Source organism: Bolinopsis microptera, chromosome 4 (genome assembly GCF_026151205.1).
Source record: "Bolinopsis microptera isolate Bmic1 chromosome 4, MBARI_Bmic_1.0, whole genome shotgun sequence".
Classification (NCBI taxonomy): domain Eukaryota; kingdom Metazoa; phylum Ctenophora; class Tentaculata; order Lobata; family Bolinopsidae; genus Bolinopsis; species Bolinopsis microptera.
In genome coordinates, this window is record NC_087075.1 from 15,142,774 (window position 1) to 15,163,622 (window position 20,849).

At 42.0% G+C, this 20,849-nt stretch overlaps 1 protein-coding gene across 2 annotated transcripts in view; it reads right to left on the reverse strand.

The window, feature by feature from the left end:
- LOC134814068 (uncharacterized) overlaps nt 1-20,849 on the reverse strand; it is an 86,092-nt gene that overhangs the window by 57,057 nt on the left and 8,186 nt on the right. For both annotated transcript variants that reach the window (XM_063822072.1, XM_063822071.1), the window contains exons 6-14: nt 15,282-15,361; nt 15,009-15,089; nt 11,835-11,929; nt 10,974-11,048; nt 10,394-10,490; nt 9,449-9,543; nt 9,210-9,282; nt 8,945-9,060; nt 8,346-8,472 (exon numbers count right to left, since the gene is read on the reverse strand). In XM_063822072.1, the coding sequence (XP_063678142.1) occupies nt 8,346-8,472; nt 8,945-9,060; nt 9,210-9,282; nt 9,449-9,543; nt 10,394-10,490; nt 10,974-11,048; nt 11,835-11,929; nt 15,009-15,089; nt 15,282-15,361 (839 nt within the window). The remainder of the gene's footprint in view (nt 1-8,345; nt 8,473-8,944; nt 9,061-9,209; nt 9,283-9,448; nt 9,544-10,393; nt 10,491-10,973; nt 11,049-11,834; nt 11,930-15,008; nt 15,090-15,281; nt 15,362-20,849) is intronic.

The following is a 20,849-nucleotide window of genomic DNA, read 5'->3' on the forward strand; positions in this document are numbered from 1 at the left end:
TGGAAAAAGAAGAGGCGGTTGCACCAAAGGAAATTCCTGCAAACAGTACCACCCAGTACTGTGTAAGTTTTCCCTCAAATCTGGCAAATGCCTGAACCCAGACTGTACCTATACACACTTGGTAGGTACAAAGAGACAAAATTATGACGAGGATAAAGATAAAGATACCCGTCAATACAACCCACAAAGATTCCGCCCTACAGCTGACACATCTAGGATGGACACAAGGCCATCTAGATTGAGAAGAGATAGCACCACATCTGTGGAAAGCCATAGTAGTGAAGCATTCAGAACCCCCTTCACTAGAAGACGAATGAACAGTGACCAACAGAGATCCACTGCTCCAAATGATTTTTTAGAAAAACTTATGGAGAACATGAAGCAGGGCTTCAGTCAACAACGAGCAGAGATAGGAATTATGAAACAGGGCATAGACACACAGATAGAAGCCCTCTGGAAACAACTGAGCTCCATCAACCAACTCAGCCTTCCCCAACCACCAACATTCCACCAGTACCAACTACCCAACCAAATGGTACAACCCCCAACTGCCCCGTGGAACAACGGCCAGAATCAGTGTTCCATCTACTAAATGCGCAGTGTCTATCCCCTAAAGCCACCAGCACGACAAAGTGGAAAATACCCTTCATTTCCGATACCATTCTCAACAACAAAAATACTTTCGTGCCATTCATGGGGATAACAGAAACGTGGCTGAAGAGCTACATTACCGATGCACAATTACAGGTAAAAAACTATTCAGTCTTCAGATCAGATAGAGACCTGAGAAACAATGGAGGTGCATTGTTATACGTTCACAGCTCGTATATTGTGTCTGACTACAAAAGTTTTGGCGACAAATTCTGTAATTGTGTAATCCTCAGGATAGAGGAACTGAACTGTGTTACCGCAACAGTCTATAGACCACCTGACTGCCCGGTGGCTTCGTTCAGATATATATTAGAGCAGATTCAATTATTCATTGACTCAAGACCTGAAGAAAATCAGGAGCTCTACGTAACAGGAGATTTCAACTTACCCAATATAGATTGGAAAATATTAACTGCAGACAGCTCTCTAGGGAAGAGAGGAACAGAGTCGGCGACCCTTCTACTTGACTTCATGTCGAAAAATCTTCTCTCACAAATCATTAACCAGCCGACACGTGGTAACAACACCATTGACCTGGTCTTAACCAACCGTGTGCAATATGTTTGTGAGACACAGTCCACAGAAACTAGTTTATCTGACCATAATCTTGTGTCCGTAGTTCTAGGCTACGACGCCAGAAGAAATGAAAACTACTATCACAATGTGAAGGAAGCAGAGGATTTCACATACTTTAGCCTCAACCTCCACAAAGCAGATCTTGATGCCATAAACAGAAAACTCATAGATGTTGAATGGAACACACTTCATAATCTGTGCCCACAAGAAGATGACGGATCGATGTTTGCAGAAATCGTCCGACTGACAACACTACAGATCTGCTATGCCCATACCCCTCTCAAGGAAACTCCAGCAGCTAATGCCAGGCCCAAAATAAGCCGACCCAGAAGGATATTATACAGAAAAAAGAGAAAACTCAAGGCACGCATCAGATGTCTTAAGATATTAAACCCGGACTCCCTCTCCTTACCTACCCTAGAACATAAAGTAAATCTGATGGCTTATGAAATTCAACAAAACATAAGTATGGAGATTAACGGAAGAGAGCGCAAAGCTGTACAATGCGTTAAGAAAAACCCGAAATATTTCTTCAGCTATGCAAAAAGATTTTCTAAGCTGAAATCAAATATCGGTCCGCTAAGAAGCAGCTCCACAGGAACACTACAACATGATGCTAAGAAAATGGCGGAAATCCTTCAAGACCAATATTCTTCAGTGTTTAGTGACCCTGACAACGAGAAGAAAAAAGACACAACCAGCAATATAACATCGCCCTCAGAAAAGTTAACATCATTCAACTTTAGTAAAGAGGACCTCATCACAGCTATTGATGAAATTGATGCTGACTCGGCAACATCTGATGGGGACATTCCAGCAAGGATACTGAAAGCTTGCAAACAACCGCTTTCAGAAGCCCTGATGATAATTTGGGAGAACTCCTTCAGAAATGGTCAAGTTCCTTCAGTCTATAAGGAACAATATATCACACCAGTGTTTAAAAAAGGAAACAAAACAGACCCGGGAAATTATAGACCTGTCTCGTTAACTTCCCATATGATAAAAGTGTTTGAGAGAGTACTAAGAAAGAACATGGTAGAGCACTTGGAGTCGAATCACATATTCTCTAAGAAGCAACACGGCTTCCGGAAAGGTAGAAGCTGTCTTACACAGTTATTACAACACATGGACTACATCCTAAACAACTACCTAGACAGCTCCGAAACAGACGTGATATACCTTGATTATGCTAAAGCCTTCGACAAGGTGGATCATTCCCTACTTCTTAAAAAGGTTAAGTCGTATGGAATACAAGGTAATCTGTACAAATGGATTGAGCAATTCCTCCTTGATAGGACTCAAACGGTCATTGTCGACGGAAAACATTCTAGGCCAATGCCGGTTATCAGTGGAGTACCGCAGGGGACTGTACTTGGTCCAATCCTCTTTCTTCTTTACGTCAACGATCTAGATCAGTACGTGAAAGATTCCAAACTTAGCAGCTTTGCCGATGACACCCGAATAGGCAGAAAAATATCGACGTTAAACGACTGCAATCTTCTTCAAGAAGATCTAAACAGAATCATACGTTGGTCCGAGGACAACAACATGAAACTGCACGAAAACAAGTTTGAACTTGTTTGCTATAGAACACCGGCCTCTAAATCACTTTCAGAGGAGCTGCCATTTATGAGTGACATCACAAACTACACCACTCCAAATGGATCAGTCATAGAAAGAAGCCCATTAGTGCGTGACCTAGGAGTCAACATGTCCGATGATTACTCCTGGACACCACATATCAACATCATGGTTGACAAGGCACGTCAGATGGCATCTTGGGTTCTTGGAGTATTCAAAGACAGGACAACACCTGTTATGCTCCAGCTCTACAAATCCCTGATAAGGTCCAGAGTGGAGTACTGCTGCCCGCTTTGGAATCCAAACAAGATCTATGATATCCAGTCTATCGAGAGCATACAACGCCAGTTCACTAGACGAATTCTAGGGCTCAGAGACACCGATTATTGGAATAGACTGAAGGAACTGAAACTTGCATCACTGCAAAGACGCCGAGAACGCTACACCATCATACATCTGTGGAAAGTTCTCCAGGGTATATGTCCAAATGACCTAGATGTACAGTTCAGAGAGAATGCCAGACTGGGAGTTAAAGTTATACTCCCTTCTCTCACAAAAAAAGCATCAGCTGCTGCACGCTCCACCTACGACCACTCATTCGCAGTGAGAGCTGGAAGACTCTGGAATGTTCTCCCCAAAATTGTCAATACTCAAAGGACTTTGACAAGCTTCAAGACATCTCTTGGAAACTTCCTAGACACCCTTCCAGACAAGCCCCCTACTCCTGGATACAGTGCAGAAAACTCTAACTCGATAATAGACTGGTGCAGTCAAGGAGGTGGTCCGCAGATTGCGTGATGGCCGTGAAGATGCCTACTTCTAAACCTATCAATAGGTTCAATAGGTAGGATCAACATGATACAACGACATAAAAAAAAAGGAAAATTTGGCATGTGACTCCATGAGCAGTGAATAACTCTAATTTTAAACTTTTTTCGATCCGATTTTTAAAACTGACACATGCCAATTATGAATGAGTGATGACAAAATGTTTGCTTTATTTTGGGATTTCTAGCTATCCAGAGGACAGGAGGAGTTCAGGTTAGTTAATTTCACTGAGGAATCGGATTGTGAAACCAGCGAGGAAGAAGAAGTGTGTAATTCTTACGATTTTTAGCCTGACTTAACCCATAATGTTATCATTGATAGACGGCAACTATCTCAAGATAAATTTCTTTTCCAGATTATTTAACACTGTTCCACTATCTGATTAGAAACTGAATAAGAATTGTTTTCTATGGATGTTTGATAATTTTAAGAATCCATTGGCGTTATTGATTTATTCATTGTGTAAGGAATGCTTGCAAGAAAAGTAAAACAAACATCTCACTATATCACTAATAAGGAAAATACTATCGGTCAACTAGATAAGAGATAAACAAAATCAAGAAACGATTGCAAGAAACGGGTGCAAAATGATTTTTGAAAGACAAAGCGAGAAATATATGAAGATATGAAATGAAAAACCAAGAAATAGGGTTGATTTTTAAAAGAAATAAACTTAATAACAAATAAGTTTATTTCTTCTCTTTAAAACCATTAATGGTCCCTTTACCATGTGCAAAACAAGCACGGAAACCGTCTACAATTTCTTGCCTGTTCCCGATAAAGTTTGAGTACCGTTGCCGAAGGTGTTTAACACAAAATGGCAATGTCCAATCTCTGTTACACGGCCCAGTGTTAAACTTTCCTTGCAGTGACCAGAAGGTGGCAGAAGAGTAGGTAGTGGACTTCACTTTAATGTGGGTCTTCTTCTCTTTGGTGCTTCCATCAGGACACAGTAGCTCCATTGTGGCTGGTACGTCAGCTCCATCCATCTTGTACTTGTCCACCAGTCCGAACACTAAAGCAGCTCCGGGCACTGGAAAAGCTACACTCATCCCTACTAAAGACTGGTGGGCCACTTCTTTTGTCGTAGATTCTGTTTTGGAGACAGTTCGGGATCCTCCGAACCCGACAGAAACACCCATGGTAACCGAACCTCCTGCTCCGAACACCTTAGCAGCTGCCTCCACTTCCACTGTCACCGACACGTCCCAGTTGTCCTCGTTACTCTCCCCGAACTCGAGCGTGGTCGATTCCGTGACTTGCCTCGAGTGTTGCATGCTCAGGGTGTAAGTGGACGGGCCAGTGCACGTGCCACCATCGTTAGCGCCAATAACCTCTGTTGATTCGTATCTGGGCGTCAACAAACCCTGGGTTCCTACCCTGACTTTCGTTACAGTACACTTTGGGTGGTAGCTGGCGCAGAGGGGTCGCAGGGAGGTGTAGTAATCGTTGTGTGCCACTATGTTATGGCATTCGTTCTCTTTGATCACCCATCTAACTCCTGTAAAGATGTCGTGTTCGTATAACTCCCAGTCCCCCTTAACAGCGCACGCAGAGCTAATCCTGTCGTTCCAATCGCTCAGGTTCGCTTCATCCTTCGTGTAGGACTTCTTGGTTCCACGGTGGTCACCATGCTCCCAAACTTCTAGCAGGGCATCATTAGCATCCCCTGTGTAAATACAAGTAGGTCGTGCTGAGGAGACTGCGTCGTTGAAGGTACCCCCTAAGTTGTTGTAGTGACGACCACCTTCCACTGCCATCCTCAGCCCTTCAAAGTTCCATTCAGAGTACAGTTCCCAGTTCCCGTCAGCTCGTGCACTGGATGCTGCATCATTAAAGTGAACGTTTCCAAGCCAATCTACAGGTCCAGTCAGTCGTACCTTGTTTCCATTGGTATTGTCGTGCTCATAGAGGTCCAGCCAGACACCGCACGAGGTGGAGAGCAGAGCGAGAAGAGAGAGGGATTGAAGCATCTTTGCGAGGTTGCTTGATACAAATTATGAGATTTCGTGTTGAGCTAGCTGGTTAAGTAAACATCTATTACACTGGTATAAATTCCGTGGTGATGATGTCAGGAGATAGGGTGCAACATGGAAATGTGTCATGAGGGTCCTCTTTGTGTCCCCCCCTCACTCTTTGTGTTCGTCCCTTCATTGACGCACTTTAACGCAAGATGAAAGGGTCTGGAAGGTTGAAAGCGTCTGAGCCGATATCCACCCTCATACGGTTTTAAAAATTGAGCTACTAAACTTGGACTTTATTTTAACGGACAGTAATTGGACGCTGGAGACCCTAGCGTTCATGTTATTTTAACAGACATTAAAATGAAAGCTAAGGTCTCAGCGTCCCTACTGTACGTGATCGCTACTGTACGTGATCCCTACTGTACGTGATCCCTACTGTACGTGATCGCTACTGTACGTGATCCCTACTGTACGTGATCCAAACTATACGTGATCGCTACTGTACGTGATCCCTACTGTACGTGATCCAAACTATACGTGATCCCTACAGCTGTACGTGATCCCTACTGTAAGCTATCCCTACTGAACAATGATAATACTGATTACTTATGCAGTGTTTATAAAACGTGACACTACGTTTCAATGTATATAATATAATGTAAAATATAGCAAGAATTTTAATTAATTTCTATCACAATGGAAGCTGCAGAGCAACAAGCAACAAACAGGGTACATTGGAAAGGTCTCATTCATCGCAATAAGGAGTCACTGTGTGGTACAGTCCACTCCACTAGGAGGAGACCTTATCAAGTACAAGTAGCCCCCCCGGCCCCCCCCCCCCCCCCCATAAATTGTTTTTTATCCTGGGACTATCGAACATAATATCACTTCCTTTTTTTCCTTACCAACCCATCTTAACCGATCATAGACCCCAATTAACCGCTGGTTTTCTTTTTCACCCGAAGTTCGCGATGTTTACTGTACTTAATACAAAGCTCTAATTTTCCCTTAATTTTCTCTGCTCTTTGAAAACCCCCTAAAAGTAACGTCAAACTTACTCGTTCTTGGCCACATTTTTTAATTAGTTCAGCACCAAACATAAACCAAAAAATAGTACATTTTGGATGATAACATTGGAATTCCATCGATTTGCTAAGACTGTATGGTTTGGGGTACCTACTGCTAATAAAGACCGTGTTTCAAACACGATACATTTCCATGTTGGTGCTACATGATCAGTGTAACCCATTTGTAGCGTTCCTTTTAACGACTCATGACCAATAGAACAATTGAAATAAGCGGCTCTGTTAGATTAGGTACGTCATGATAGTTTACCCGCGTACAGTTTTATTAACAAGAATTGCGCCGGTTAGCGGACGCTAGATTTTCATCAACCGTAGGCATTGCCTTTTAAAATTTTAAATAAAAATCGTTTCATGTTGGTCAAAATATCAAATAACTCTTCTTCATTCATCTCTTATTGTTAAATATTAGTCGTTATAACCTGGATACACTTATCTTGGTAACCAGGTAACCAGGTAACCAGGTAACCAGGTAACCAGGTAACCAGGTAACCAGGTAACCAGGTAACCAGGCAACCAGGTAACCAGGTAGCCACTAGCCAGGTAACCAGGTAACCAGGTAGCCAGGCAATCAGGTAACCAGGTAACCAGGCAACCAGGTAACCAGGTAACCAGGTAACCAGATAACCAGATAACCAGGTAACCAGGTAACCAGGTAGCCAGGTAACCAGGTAACCAGGTAACCAGGAAACCAGGTAACCAGGTAACCAGGTAACCAGTTAACCAGGCAACCAGGTAACCAGTTAACCAGGTAACCAGGTAACCAGGAAACCAGGTAGCCAGGTAACCAGGTAACCAGGAAACCAGGTAACCAGGTAACCAGGTAACCAGGTAACCAGTTAACCAGGTAACCAGGTAACCAGGTAACCAGGTAACCAGGTAACCAGGTAACCAGGTAACACACTTATCCAGGTAAAACCCAACAATTCCTGAGCTGGATACATCAATGATGTAACCTTTAGCTTTAATACAGAAATCATGTGACAACATGGAAATGTATCCTGAACTTGTTGTTGTATTCATTTCCTTTGACGACTCATTACCGATGTGACAACATGGAAATGTGTCCTGAAGTAGTTCATTGTATCCACCTGTTCAGTAGACACCCTTTGAGGACTCATGGAACCGACCAGACAATGGAAAAAGTGGACTAAACACGTTAATCAGGTAGATACCACCCTCGTACAAGTATTAACTAACTACTAATGAAGTAACTAATGATAGAGTTTTACTATAGCACGGATGATATTCCGGGGACTTATCAACTTCTAATTCCCAAAATTGTTGAAAATCTAAATGTTCGGAAAAAACCGTTTTTTGCGGTAAATCGAGGCACGGTAAATCGAGGGTTTGTTGTACTTTATTTTATCAGTATTAACAATCAAATTTTCTTGCTATTCTGTATCAATTTTATTTAGATCTCAGACATCTATATCTTGGAATCAGCTAAAATTCCGACAAAGTAGAATGTAATACATAAAATGAGTGCCTTCGAGCGTTCATTTTAATGTCCGGACATAATTCAAAATCATGTCTGTTCACGCAATGTCCTGTCAAACAATGTCCGATAAGGTAAAAGAGATAGAGAGCTGAAAACAGCAATACCCTGAGATAATAAGTCTAATACCATTCAATTTCAGGTACTATAAAAATACTGACTAACCTGTTTTATGTATAGATCATTTCTTCGTGACATCCATATCGCTAGCCTACTGGCCATATCATCTCGTCTCTGCCACGCTATGAAACTTTCGTGTTCGTTATCTTTACGTTCCAATTTTAGTATCTCACTGAAATAACAGTTTAACTGTTTAATTAATTAACGGAAGACATGTTTTAATCAGGATGTTATTTACGTGGAATTAGTTGAAACTTTTGACATCTTAATTCAGACGTTAGTAATTGCTCCTTTTTATAAATCACGTAAAAGCTGATGGATTTATGGGGTGGGGGGTCATGAGTATTTTTGAGAAAAGTTTCCAGGAGAGGCGAAAAACTCATTCTCAAAAATTGATTTTGAGTATTTTTCATTTCAATTGGACCACATTGCACTGATATAAATGATTTGAATTATCACAATTTTTGAGTGGACAATTTTTGAGAAAATGAGAAATCCATGCTGAATTTCTCAGATTCAAAAATCATTTTTGAGTATTACCGGCGAAAATGGTCAAATTCTCAGATTCAAACATTCTCAAAAATACTCATGCGGCCCCCCCCCCCCCCCCCCCGATTTATTGCTAATTATTAATTACTAATCACCTGTGTTCTTTACAAAGAACATGAAAATCCCGTTGTAGTTTTAGCGCCCTGTCCTCACACTCGCCTATAAAAGCCTCTAAGTTATCGTCCTTAGATTGCACTGCTTCGTACAGACTCTGGGATGGAGGAAAAGCTAAGAAAACACAAAACAAAATCTATATTCAAAAAGAACAACATTCTTCTTGCTTTCATTTTCTTTTTCAGCATGTGTTTTAACGAATGTGACGATAATCTCTATGACAAAAAGTCAGCAATTAGGACTCACCACAAAATGTGAGGTAGATTTAGGATCGAGTCGCTTGCTGTAGGTCAGCAACATGCTATGCCTCTTATCAAGACTGAAAAATAATATTATTAAGCAACCATATCATTACAATTATATTATAATATCATTATAATATCATAATATTATTATTATTATCACTATAAGTAAATCTCTGTATTCAGAGTAGTCATTACAGAACCTCATTTGCAGCTTAAAACTGTAAAGTAGGGACAACTTACCACTGATGAACTTGCGATAAAGTGTTAGAGTTAGCGATGCTAGTCGTGGACCCCACCGTCTTCATCGGTACAACTGTTACATTCACACACTGGCTCTGGAGGAGGATTCAGTAATAAATTGGACAAAAGATCATCAAAAACAAATCTGTACAGACAGACTGAGGTGCTTTCTATTTGTTTCGCCGCATCTTCTATACCTGGTTACCTGGTTACCTGGTTACCTGGTTACCTGGTTACCTGATTACCTGATTACCTGGTTACCTGATTACCTGGTTACCTGGTTCTACATTAACACAAGTATCTAATATCTTACTAGTAATTAAAAGTACACTCAAAACTAACGCACCCGCGTACTACATTATTAAGAAGCCTTTCAAAGATAACTTTACACTTTCAAGTGGGTGGATTGTACTTTTGGCAATACTTCAACGTACAATTTTACGTCAAACTTTAACAATCGGTCCTATGGCTGCGCTTAGGTCATCCATGTCCATTTATGGCCTACTTTTCCGGAGAATTTCTAGTAATATGGTTTAAACCCACTTAGTTCACAAGGACAAAGCCGGCAGTATAGCTTCATGATCTCCTCTTAAATCAGTGACTGTTCTTTTTTCAATAATTACATGCCCAGGAATCGCGCTATGATGACATGATACTCGACTAGGTCCTTTGAATGGTCGTCTCGGAACTCGGTCTTATTAAAATCGCGGCTTCGCGCGCTCCCGGCCGGCCAGGATAAACACGCGCGCGAGATTAGAGATGCTCAATATACTAAAATCGCTTCGCGCGTTACATAAACGTGACACTTCCTACGGATTTTTAAGTGATTTCAGTCGCCTCTCGCCATTTATGTTAATATCAGTAGGTAGTAAGTACTGAATTCATTGTTGTCAAATTATAAGTAATACGTTATCAACAAAATGACGTGACAAAAAGCACACTCACCAGTGCTCCGAATTCTCTGAATTCAGTTTCTTCACAGTTTCCAGTCCACATACATTCCTGGCAGATTGCCACTGTGTATCTGTGCAATGCTACATACCTGCAACATTCCCGTAATTAGTTAATGACTTAATAGAATTACTTTATTAACTCATAAGTTGGGCGTGGTCAGCGTTTGTTGACTAGATATAGATTCCTGTAAATGTGCTTTACGCTCAGTGTGTATATAATATTGGTTGGTGTAGCGGATGTTTAATGTTTATGTTAAACCTTTAGAGCAGTACTCGACTAGTGACTGGGGTGACTGATCATATTGCAATATATACACACGCTATACTGAAATATCAGCTAGTTGTATTAGGAGCAGTGTGGACGATAACTGTTGATCAAATTTTCCCAAAACAGATGGATAGCTTATTAGGATTGTTTTTGATGTCATATAGTTGTAAACGGAACATTAGAAGTGTCGATGATGGGGTGATAACAATTCATGTTTTTAATATCTTTTAAATCTGCTATCGTTTTGTTTCTAAATGTTACACAAGAAATAAGAGATTCCAGTAGAAATAGTAAAATTGCTCACCTAAATCCCAAGAAGGGTGCAACTCCACAGTTAGAGCAAGAACTGAGGTTAACATTGTACTCTGAACTCATCAACCTGCAAAATAAGGGAACTTATCCATTATGTTGAACTGCAACATATCAACTTGAACTGTTTCTTTCAACATGTTCAACTCTTTGAGTATTCTTCAGAATTCGAATGCTTTATATCATGCGTATTATAGTATCATGAAATATAATTTGTTAAATATTCCACAGATAGCAAATAGTTTGATCATGTTCAAGTATAAGAAACACGTTGGCTCGCATGCACGAGTATAATGAGTTTATATTTCAAGAACATTCTGAAATAATACTGAGCTAAGATATGAACTGATGAGTACAAAAATAATCAAGCATAACACATTCTTAGTAGTATAATAGTGTGTAATATATAGTATATAGTATAGATATAACACATTCTCAGTATAATAGTTATAGTATGTAATATAGGATGATGAGCATCGAGATTTGAGGATACCATCACGCAGACACCCAGAAGGATACCAAATTGCAATTTTAGATGAGATCAAGACAAAGTTGAAAGGGTTTGTTGCAAATTTTACCCCCGAAAATCCCAAAGCTTATCCAATTTAACAACAAGTATGCAATATATAGTATAGATATACTGCAGTGATTATTGAAAACAGCTGATTATAACATTATTGTTATCTTATGTTAAACACGACTGTGGTATTTTTAAAAGATTCCACTTTAGGAGTTTAGGGTAAACCAGGAATCAGAACTTCAAAATGATAGGCAAACCCTTTGAAATAATAATTGGAAAATTAATGAGTCAATTGATAAAAATATCAATTTAATTGATTAAGATGTTATTAATTACCTGTGAAACGTGAACAGCCATGACAAACAGAAGGGTGATTTGGTACACCACAGCAGGAACTCGTCCAAAGTCAGCTTCTGTCTTTCGTGACCGATCTGGGTAGAATATACAGGGTAGAATATACAGGGTAGAATATACAGGGCAGAATATGCAGGGTAGAATATACAGGGTAGAATATACAGGGTAGAATATACAGGGTAGAATATACAGGGTAGAATATACAGGGTAGAATATACAGGGTAGAATATACAGGGTAGAATATACAGGGTAGAATATACAGGGTAGAATATACAGGGTAGAATATACAGGGTAGAATATACAGGGTAGAATATACAGGGTAGAATATACAGGGTAGAATATACAGGGTAGAATATACAGGGTAGAATATACAGGGTAGAATATACAGGGTAGAATATACAGGGTAGAATATACAGGGTAGAATATACAGGGTAGAATATACAGGGTAGAATATACAGGGTAGAATATACAGGGTAGAATATACAGGGTACAATATACAGGGTAGAATATACAGGGTAGAATATACATAATAATATAGTGAATGGATCAACTGCTGTACCAGTTAAAACTTTAAAACTCGAGACAGTTAATGTGACTTACAGTTTGAAGTAATTAAATATCTCCTACAAAGCTACTAAGGGTTACATCATAGTTAGAATAGTTAAACTGACTGATAAACACGATCATTACATAATGGATGTGTAAACTGTAATTGTGAGGTTGTGGTGACGTCACGTGATGTTGTGGTGACGTCACGTGATGTTGTGATTACGTCACGTGATATTGTGATTACGTCACGTGATGTTGTGGTGACGTCACGTGATGTTATGGTGACGTCACGTGATGTTGTGGTGACGTCACGTGATGTTGTGATTACGTCACGCGGCTGTGACGTATAGTTAGAATAGTTAGGATGACTGATAAACACGATCATTACATAATGGATGTGTAATTGTGAGGTTGTGGTGACGTCACGTGATATTGTGGTGACGTCACGTGATGTTGTGGTGACGTCACGTGATGTTGTGATTAAGTCACGTGATGTTGTGATTACGTCACGTGATATTGTGATTACGTCACGTGATGTTGTGGTGACGTCACGTGATGTTATGGTGACGTCACGTGATGTTGTGGTGACGTCACGTGATGTTGTGATTAAGTCACGTGGCTGTGACGTATATTTAGCATAGTTAGGATGACTGATAAACGCGGATCATTACATAATGGATGTGTAATTGCTGTAAATTGTTTATGTAATAATAAAACGGGTACTTTGGCTCGGTAAATGGAGATAATAACGAAACGGGTTACACGAGGCGTCTGACGTAACAAAATTGAGGGGGAATATACTTTTGTAAGTGTGACTATCATGACTAAAATACTTGAAAGTGTGACTATCACGACTAAAATACTTGTAAGTGTGACTATCACGACTAAAATACTTGTAAGTGTGACTATCATGACTAAAATACTTGTAAGTGTGACTATCATGACTAAAATACTTTTGTTAGTGTGACTATCATGACTAAAATACTTGTAAGTGTGACTATCACGACTAAAATACTTGTAAGTGTGACTATCATGACTAAAATACTTGTAAGTGTGACTATCATGACTAAAATACTTTTGTTAGTGTGACTATCATGACTGAACCTGATTATAAAGTCCTCTGAAAGGGTAAAAGTTTACTATAAATAGTGCTTTCTCACTCTCTAGGCATGGAAACTGTGAACTTCGCCTATTTATGGATATAATTTGCTGGTCTTCGACTGGCTGAAAACGAAAATTCGCGAGCAAAGCGAAATTTTGTATCTGAGAGGAAATTTTAAAATTTCTGGTAAACCACGTACAATAATACCTCAATCTATCCATGTATTATACTGTTTATATCATAATACGACTGTATGTAATACACTGCTAACTGTATAATATATATCACTAGAAACCCGCTAGTCGAAAGCTTTGTTCGAGGAAATTTTAAAAATCAGTTATAACTGAGTGGAGTTGGGTTAAAAACATATAAGAGATACGATGATTTAACTTGTAGAAGCTTTCAATAAACATGTGTTAATCGTCGTCAGCTGAATGTGATGTGGTGGACAATGCTTATATGTGATTGAGTGGTGTCAGGGATGGAGGGTGGGGGAGGTGTGGGTGGGAAAGTGAAAATTACAGTACAATGTCAATAAAAATTTAGTCTTCTGTTGAGGTTGTTATGTTTTAATTTCTCTTCATCATATAGCTCTGTTATACTGTAGACATAATGGAATTTATCTAACAATGGCGACAGCGTTGTTAGTATTCGGATTCCCAAAACGATACTTTTTACCGCATCAAAAAATACCAATCACAACCAAAGTTATGAATATAAGTCATAGCGTGAGCGTAAATGTGAGCTAGTTTTGAAATTATGACGTAGCATACAGCATAACAACGCGCGTAGTTAAGATGTTCTTGCTCGCGCACGTGCATTTTAACGTTGCTACGCAACAGCGCAGTAAACCTTTGCTAAAATAACGACATTATTCTAACGGTTATTTTACCTCACTTCCGACGCTAATTATAAAAAATCTAAAGCCTAAATCAAAATTCTAAGAATGCTATAGCCTATTCCTATCCTTTTTCTACAACCCTGCTAAAAATGGCGAGGTTTCAACTCCATTTGCGAGCTGGGTTTGATTTCACCAGAGGGTCATTTTGAGGTCGATTTTCGGTGTTTTTTCTTCTATGTCCCCGTTGCCGGGGAAATTTCGTCAAGTTTAAATTATAGTATAGATAATATAACGCAGATAAGTGCCGCTATGATAAGGTAGAACTTAGATCTAGTTGAACAAGCTGAGACATATTGATCAGATAAATAATACTGGAGTAATAAATATTACCTGATTAATAACACACGTGGTTACACAGTTACACACGTGGTTACGCACGTGGTTACACACGTGGTTACACACGTGGTTACACACATGGTTACGCACGTGGTTACACACATGACAAGATGACAGTGGTGACACGTGTAGTGACTAAGTTTAGTGTCATAAGTTTTAAAACCCATCTTCAATATATGTGTATTTAGAACGTGATCAACAAATAATCAAAACGGAATTATTTGATCCTAATAATTTAATTAATTAATTAACTAATTGATAGAACTACCTGATTGAAGCACTCGAAGATAGCACTGAGTACTAGAGTAGAGTGACCGTAAATATCCTCTTCAAACACAGAGCATGGTATCTGAAAACGGTTAAAATAAATATTTGGAATTGGGCAACTTTATACTTAGCAGCAATGTAGAGGTAGACGCTATCAAATTTTTGGCAGTGTTAGGGTGGCATGGTGTGAATGTGAAACACCCGCGTTCAACTCGGCCATGGTCACGTGATACCATGGTTACGTGATGCCATGGTGACGTGATTATAAACTCACGAGAAGGAGATCCGTCATGAGCTCGCTGAATCCCTCCTGGCTGAGAGTCCCGTCAGATCCTTTAAATGTGTCGAACAGAACTGAAATAAAACTATTGTAAGTTCTACATTTTATTAACTTCAGCTGCCTCAGTATTATAGAGTTATATAGAGAGTTGTCAAAAATACGACAAAAAAGTGACAATTTCACTCATCATCATCTTGTTCTATGATGATGAAATCACAAATTCTGAGGAATCCCTCAGGCAATTCATCTCCCTGCTTTCTTACGAATAACTTGAGTCTAAATTAATTTCACGTCAACACTTGAATCATAAGCTTACTCCTTTATAAACTTAGTCCTTTATATCCGCTCTTATATCCGGTGTTTTAAACAGGTTTCTAAAATTTAAAGGGGGGGGGGTGTCATGTCCGTCTATGTCCGCCTATGTCCTGTCCTTTTTGGATTCTATGAGACAACGGACGTGTTTTTTGGGACATTGGCGGACACGGACGGACATTGGCGGACTCGGACGGACATTGGCGGACTCGGACGGACATTGGCGGACCCGGACGGACATTGGCGGACTTGGATGGACATTAGCGGACATTGGTGGACATTAGCGGACAAACATTTTTAGGACTGAAGAGTACTGAAGAGTACTGAAGAGTACTGAGGAGGATGGCTGAGAAGGATGGCTGAGGAGGATGACTGAGGAGGATGACTGAGGAGGATGACTGAGAAGTGAGAGGGAGGAGAAGGATGGGGGGGGGGGGGTAATGACTACCAATGGAGACTTTTGGGGACTAATGGGGACTAAAAATCGTGGGGACTAGAGGTCAACTCGTTGACGTAATTCACCATTTGTCCCCATAAGTCCCCAGAATTTTTGACAGTTATTTATGGTTTTCAAGTTAGTTTAATAACGATACGATCGAGATGTTTTGTCCAAGATAAGAGTAGGATAAATCTAAATGGGGACTAATGGAGACTTTTGGGGACTAATGGGGACTAAAAATCATCTAAATGGGGACTAATGGAGACTTTTGGGGACTAATGGGGACTAAAAATAATGGGGACTCGGGGTAAAATCGTTGACGTAATTCCCCAAGTCCCCCAGAAGGATCAGGAAGACCCAGGAGGAGGAGGAGGAGGAGGGCCCAGAAGGAGGACCTAGGAGGAGGAGGAGAACTGAGGAGGATGACTCAGGAGGAGGAGGACTCAGGAGGAGGACTGAGAAGGAGGAGGACTGAGGAGGATGGCTGAGGAGGATGGCTGAGGAGGATGACTGAGGAGGAGGAGGAGAAGGACTGAGGAGGAGAAGGAGGACCCAGGAGTAGGAGGACCCAGGAGGAGGAGGACCCAGGAAAAGGCCCCAATGGACATTGGCGGACTCGGACGGACATTGGCGGACTCGGACGGACATTGGCGGACCCGGACGGACATTGGCGGACTTGGATGGACATTGGTGGACATTAGCGGACATTGGTGGACATTAGCGGACAAACATTTTGAGGACTGAAGAGTACTGAAGAGTACTGAAGAGTACTGAAGAGTACTGAGGAGGATGGCTGAGAAGGATGGCTGAGGAGGACTGAGAAGGAGGAGGATGGCTGAGGAGGATGACTAAGAGGGAGGAGGAGGAGGAAGAGGAGGAAGATGACTGAGGAGGAGGAGGAGAAGGACTGAGGAGGAGAAGGAGGACCCATGAGGAGGAGGACCCAGGAGGAGGAGGACCCAGGAAAAGGCCCCAGGAGGAGGAGGAGGTCTGGGGAGGAGGAGAACTGTTGAGGACTGATGAGGAGGACTGAGGACGAGGAGGAGGAGTAGGAGGAGGACTGAGGAGGGGAGGAGGAAGACGACTGGGGAGGATCAGGAAGACCCAGGAGGAGGAGGAGGACTGAGGAGGACTGAGGAGGAGGACTGACGATGACTGAGAAGGAGGAGGACTGAGGAGTACTGAGGAGGATGGCTGAGGAGGATGGCTGAGGAGGATGGCTGGGGAGGATGGCTGAGGAGGATGACTGAGAGGGAGGAGGAGGAGGACTGAGGAGGAGGACTCAGAAGGAAGAGGAGGAGGACTCAGGAGGAGGACTCAGGAGGAGGACTTAGGAGAAATGAAAAGGAGGACTGAGGAGAACTGAGGAGGAGGAGGAGGAGGAGGAGGACTGAATAGGAGGAGGAGAAGGAGGGGGACTGGGAGAGGACTGGGGAGGAGGAGGACTGATGAGAAGGATGAGGAGGAGGACCCAGGAGGAGGAGGAGGACTGAGGACCGAGGAGGAAGAGGAGGAGGATGAAGAGGAGGAGGAGGACCCAGGAGGAGGAGGACTAAGGAGGAGGACTGAGGAGGACTGAGGAGGATGGCTGAGGAGGATGACTGAGAGGGAAGAGGAGGAGGACTCAGGAGGAGGAGGAGGACTGAGAAGGAGGAGGAGGAGGAGGAGGACTGTTGAGGACTGATGAGGAGGACTCAGGACGAGGAGGAGGAGTAGGAGGAGGACTGAGGAGGGGAGGAGGAAGAGGACTGAGGAAGATCAGGAAGACCCAGGGGGAGGAGGAGGAAGAGTAGGAGGAGGAAGCATCTAAATGTTATTTCCATTTTTGTCCGTTTTTGTCCGCTCTATTTTTTGTCCGTTTTGAAAATATAGGGTACCGAACGGACAAAAAACATGATCCCCCTATAACAGCAAAAATTGAACATTTTATTTAGCAATTTAGGTGTCCATTAATGTCCGCCTATGTCCGCCTATGTCCGACCCAGGAGGAGGAGGAGGAGGACCCACAAGGAGGACCTAGGAGGAGGAGGAGGAGAACTGAGGAGGAGAACTGAGGAGGATGACTGAGGAGGAGGAGGACTCAGGAGGAGGACTGAGAAGGAGGAGGATAGCTGAGGAGGATGACTGAGAGGGAGGAGGAGGAGGAAGAGGAGGAAGATGACTGAGGAGGAGGAGGAGAAGGACTGAGGAGGAGAAGGAGGACCCAGGAGGAGGAGGACCCAGGAGGAGGAGGACCCAGGAAAAGGCCCCAGGAGGAGGAGGAGGACTGGGGAGGAGGAGAACTGTTGAGGACTGATGAGGAGGACTGAGGACGAGGAGGAGGAGTATGAGGAGGACTGAGGAGGGGAGGAGGAAGACGACTGGGGAGGATCAGGAAGACCCAGGAGGATCCAGGAGGAGGAGGAGGAGGACCCAGGAGGAGGACCCAGGAGGAGGAGGAGGACTGAGGAGGACTGAGGAAGACTGAGGAGGACTGACGATGACTGAGAAGGAGGAGGACTGAGGAGTACTGAGGAGGATGGCTGAGGAGGATGGCTGAGGAGGATGGCTGGGGAGGATGGCTGAGGAGGATGACTGAGGAGGATGACTGAGAGGGAGGAGGAGGAGGACTGAGGAGGAGGACTCAGAAGGAAGAGGAGGAGGACTCAGGAGGAGGACTCAGGAGGAGGACTGAGGAGGACTGAGGAGGATGGCTGAGGAGGATGACTGAGAGGGAAGAGGAGGAGGAGGAGGACTGAATAGGAGGAGGAGGAGGGGGACTGGGGGAGGACTGAGGAGGAGGATGGAGGACTGAGGAGAAGGATGACTGAGAGGGAGGAGAAGGATCAGGAAGACCCAGGATGAAGTGGAGGAGGACCCAGGAGGAGGACTCAGGAGGAGGAGGAGGACTGTTGAGGACTGATGAGGAGGACTCAGGACGAGGAGGAGGAGTAGGAGGAGGACTGAGGAGGGGAGGAGGAAGAGGACTGAGGAAGATCAGGAAGACCCAGGGGGAGGAGGAGGAAGAGTAGGAGGAGGAAGCATCTAAATGTTATTTCCATTTTTGTCCGTTTTTGTCCGCTCTATTTTTTGTCCGTTTTGAAAATATAGGGTACCGAACGGACAAAAAACATGATCCCCCTATAACAGCAAAAATTGAACATTTTATTTAGCAATTTAGGTGTCCATTAATGTCCGCCTATGTCCACCTATGTCCGCCTATGTCCGTCTATGTCCGCCTATGTCCGCCTATGTCCGTCTATGTCCGCCTATGTCCGCCTATGTCCGTCTATGTCCTGTCCTTTTTGGATTCTATGAGACAAGCGGACATAGACGGACGTGACACCCCCCCCCCCTTTAAACAACGATCATGTCGAATTCTATAATTAACATCTTTGGTCTATAATTATAGTTACAGTATTTAGTCAAATATAACCCTCCCTGGCTCGTAGGACTACCCCCTTCCCCCCCCCCCCCCCCTACAGCTAGTATACTAGTATAGTGCCTTGGCACAGAGTGGCTTTTATTACTGAAAAGGAGATCGCCTAGATCCAATGGATTCTTAGCTGCTCCCTAGACTAGGTGACTATAGAAAAGAAGATAGTATCTCCTATAGTATCTCCTCTGTATCATGAGTCTGCTGGAGATACAGAGCACTGGTGAAACATGATATTGTTGTTAAAACTAGTGGTAACTGAGACTCCAATACTCGCTAAATATCGTGTTAGTGTGTATTATAACATATTACCAGGCTCTCTCTCTCTTGCTCACCATGTACTGTCATTACATCATGGTATTATACACTGTGTTTAGGACATTACGTCATGTTGTGTTGATCTGTGATATTGTTCACAAGGAGTGTAAAGTGCAAGTTTGGTGTAGCTGCTACCTTGGTAACCTTGGTAACCTTAGTGACCTTAGTAACGTGTCCGACAAGTAAGGGGGCTCCTTATCAAGAATTTAATCGGAGTATTTTTATTCACGTCATTTGCAAGAAAATTAGACCTTAAATTAATCTCAAAATGACGTCAAATACTCTGAAAGATTAGGTCATTCCCCAGATGAAGATACCAGAATGAAGATTACTTGGAATTCTGCAGGTTTAAATGTTGATTAATGTGGACATTCCAGATTAGCGCTAAATTCCTGAAACAATGACGTCATAAAGTGGTGACGTCATGAATTAATGACTTCATTCCATAAAATGACCTCATTCAAACACAGTTAACAACCTATGTGAAGAATGTGGTTTAATAAGATTAGAACTAGAAGTGGAACTGGATCTTCAATATTACAGGACTTAGTAATCCAACCAGACCTTCAGAAAGAGATAAAGTGATGGACAATAATTTATTGTAAATTTGTTGTATTGCAGTATTATGTAATGGGATGGAAGTGCTCTAAGTCCACACCCTGGCCTCATAATAATATGAAGGATTTGTTTTAATTCTAAAAGATGGAATGTAGAAGAATTAAACGTTGCTAGTCAGTAAATATAAACCACTTTTCTGTAAAATAAACCACTTTTCTGTAAAATAAACCCTCTTCTTTTCTATGGAATTGGACTAATTAAATAAAAGGTACAGCCAATTCTTAGTTTGACCATCTTTAATAAAACTTTGCGATCACATGACTTGATAAATTTGCTAAATATTTCAATACAATGGTATGTACTAATGGTATGTAGTATGTACTAATGACATGTACAGTGTACTTTAGAGTATTGTGTAGGAAAGATTATTGTATAATATCTATTGTTGCTTTACATAATGGTATGACGTTAGTATTATTCACTATTCACTGAACACTAAAAGAATTTTCTTCGCCAACTC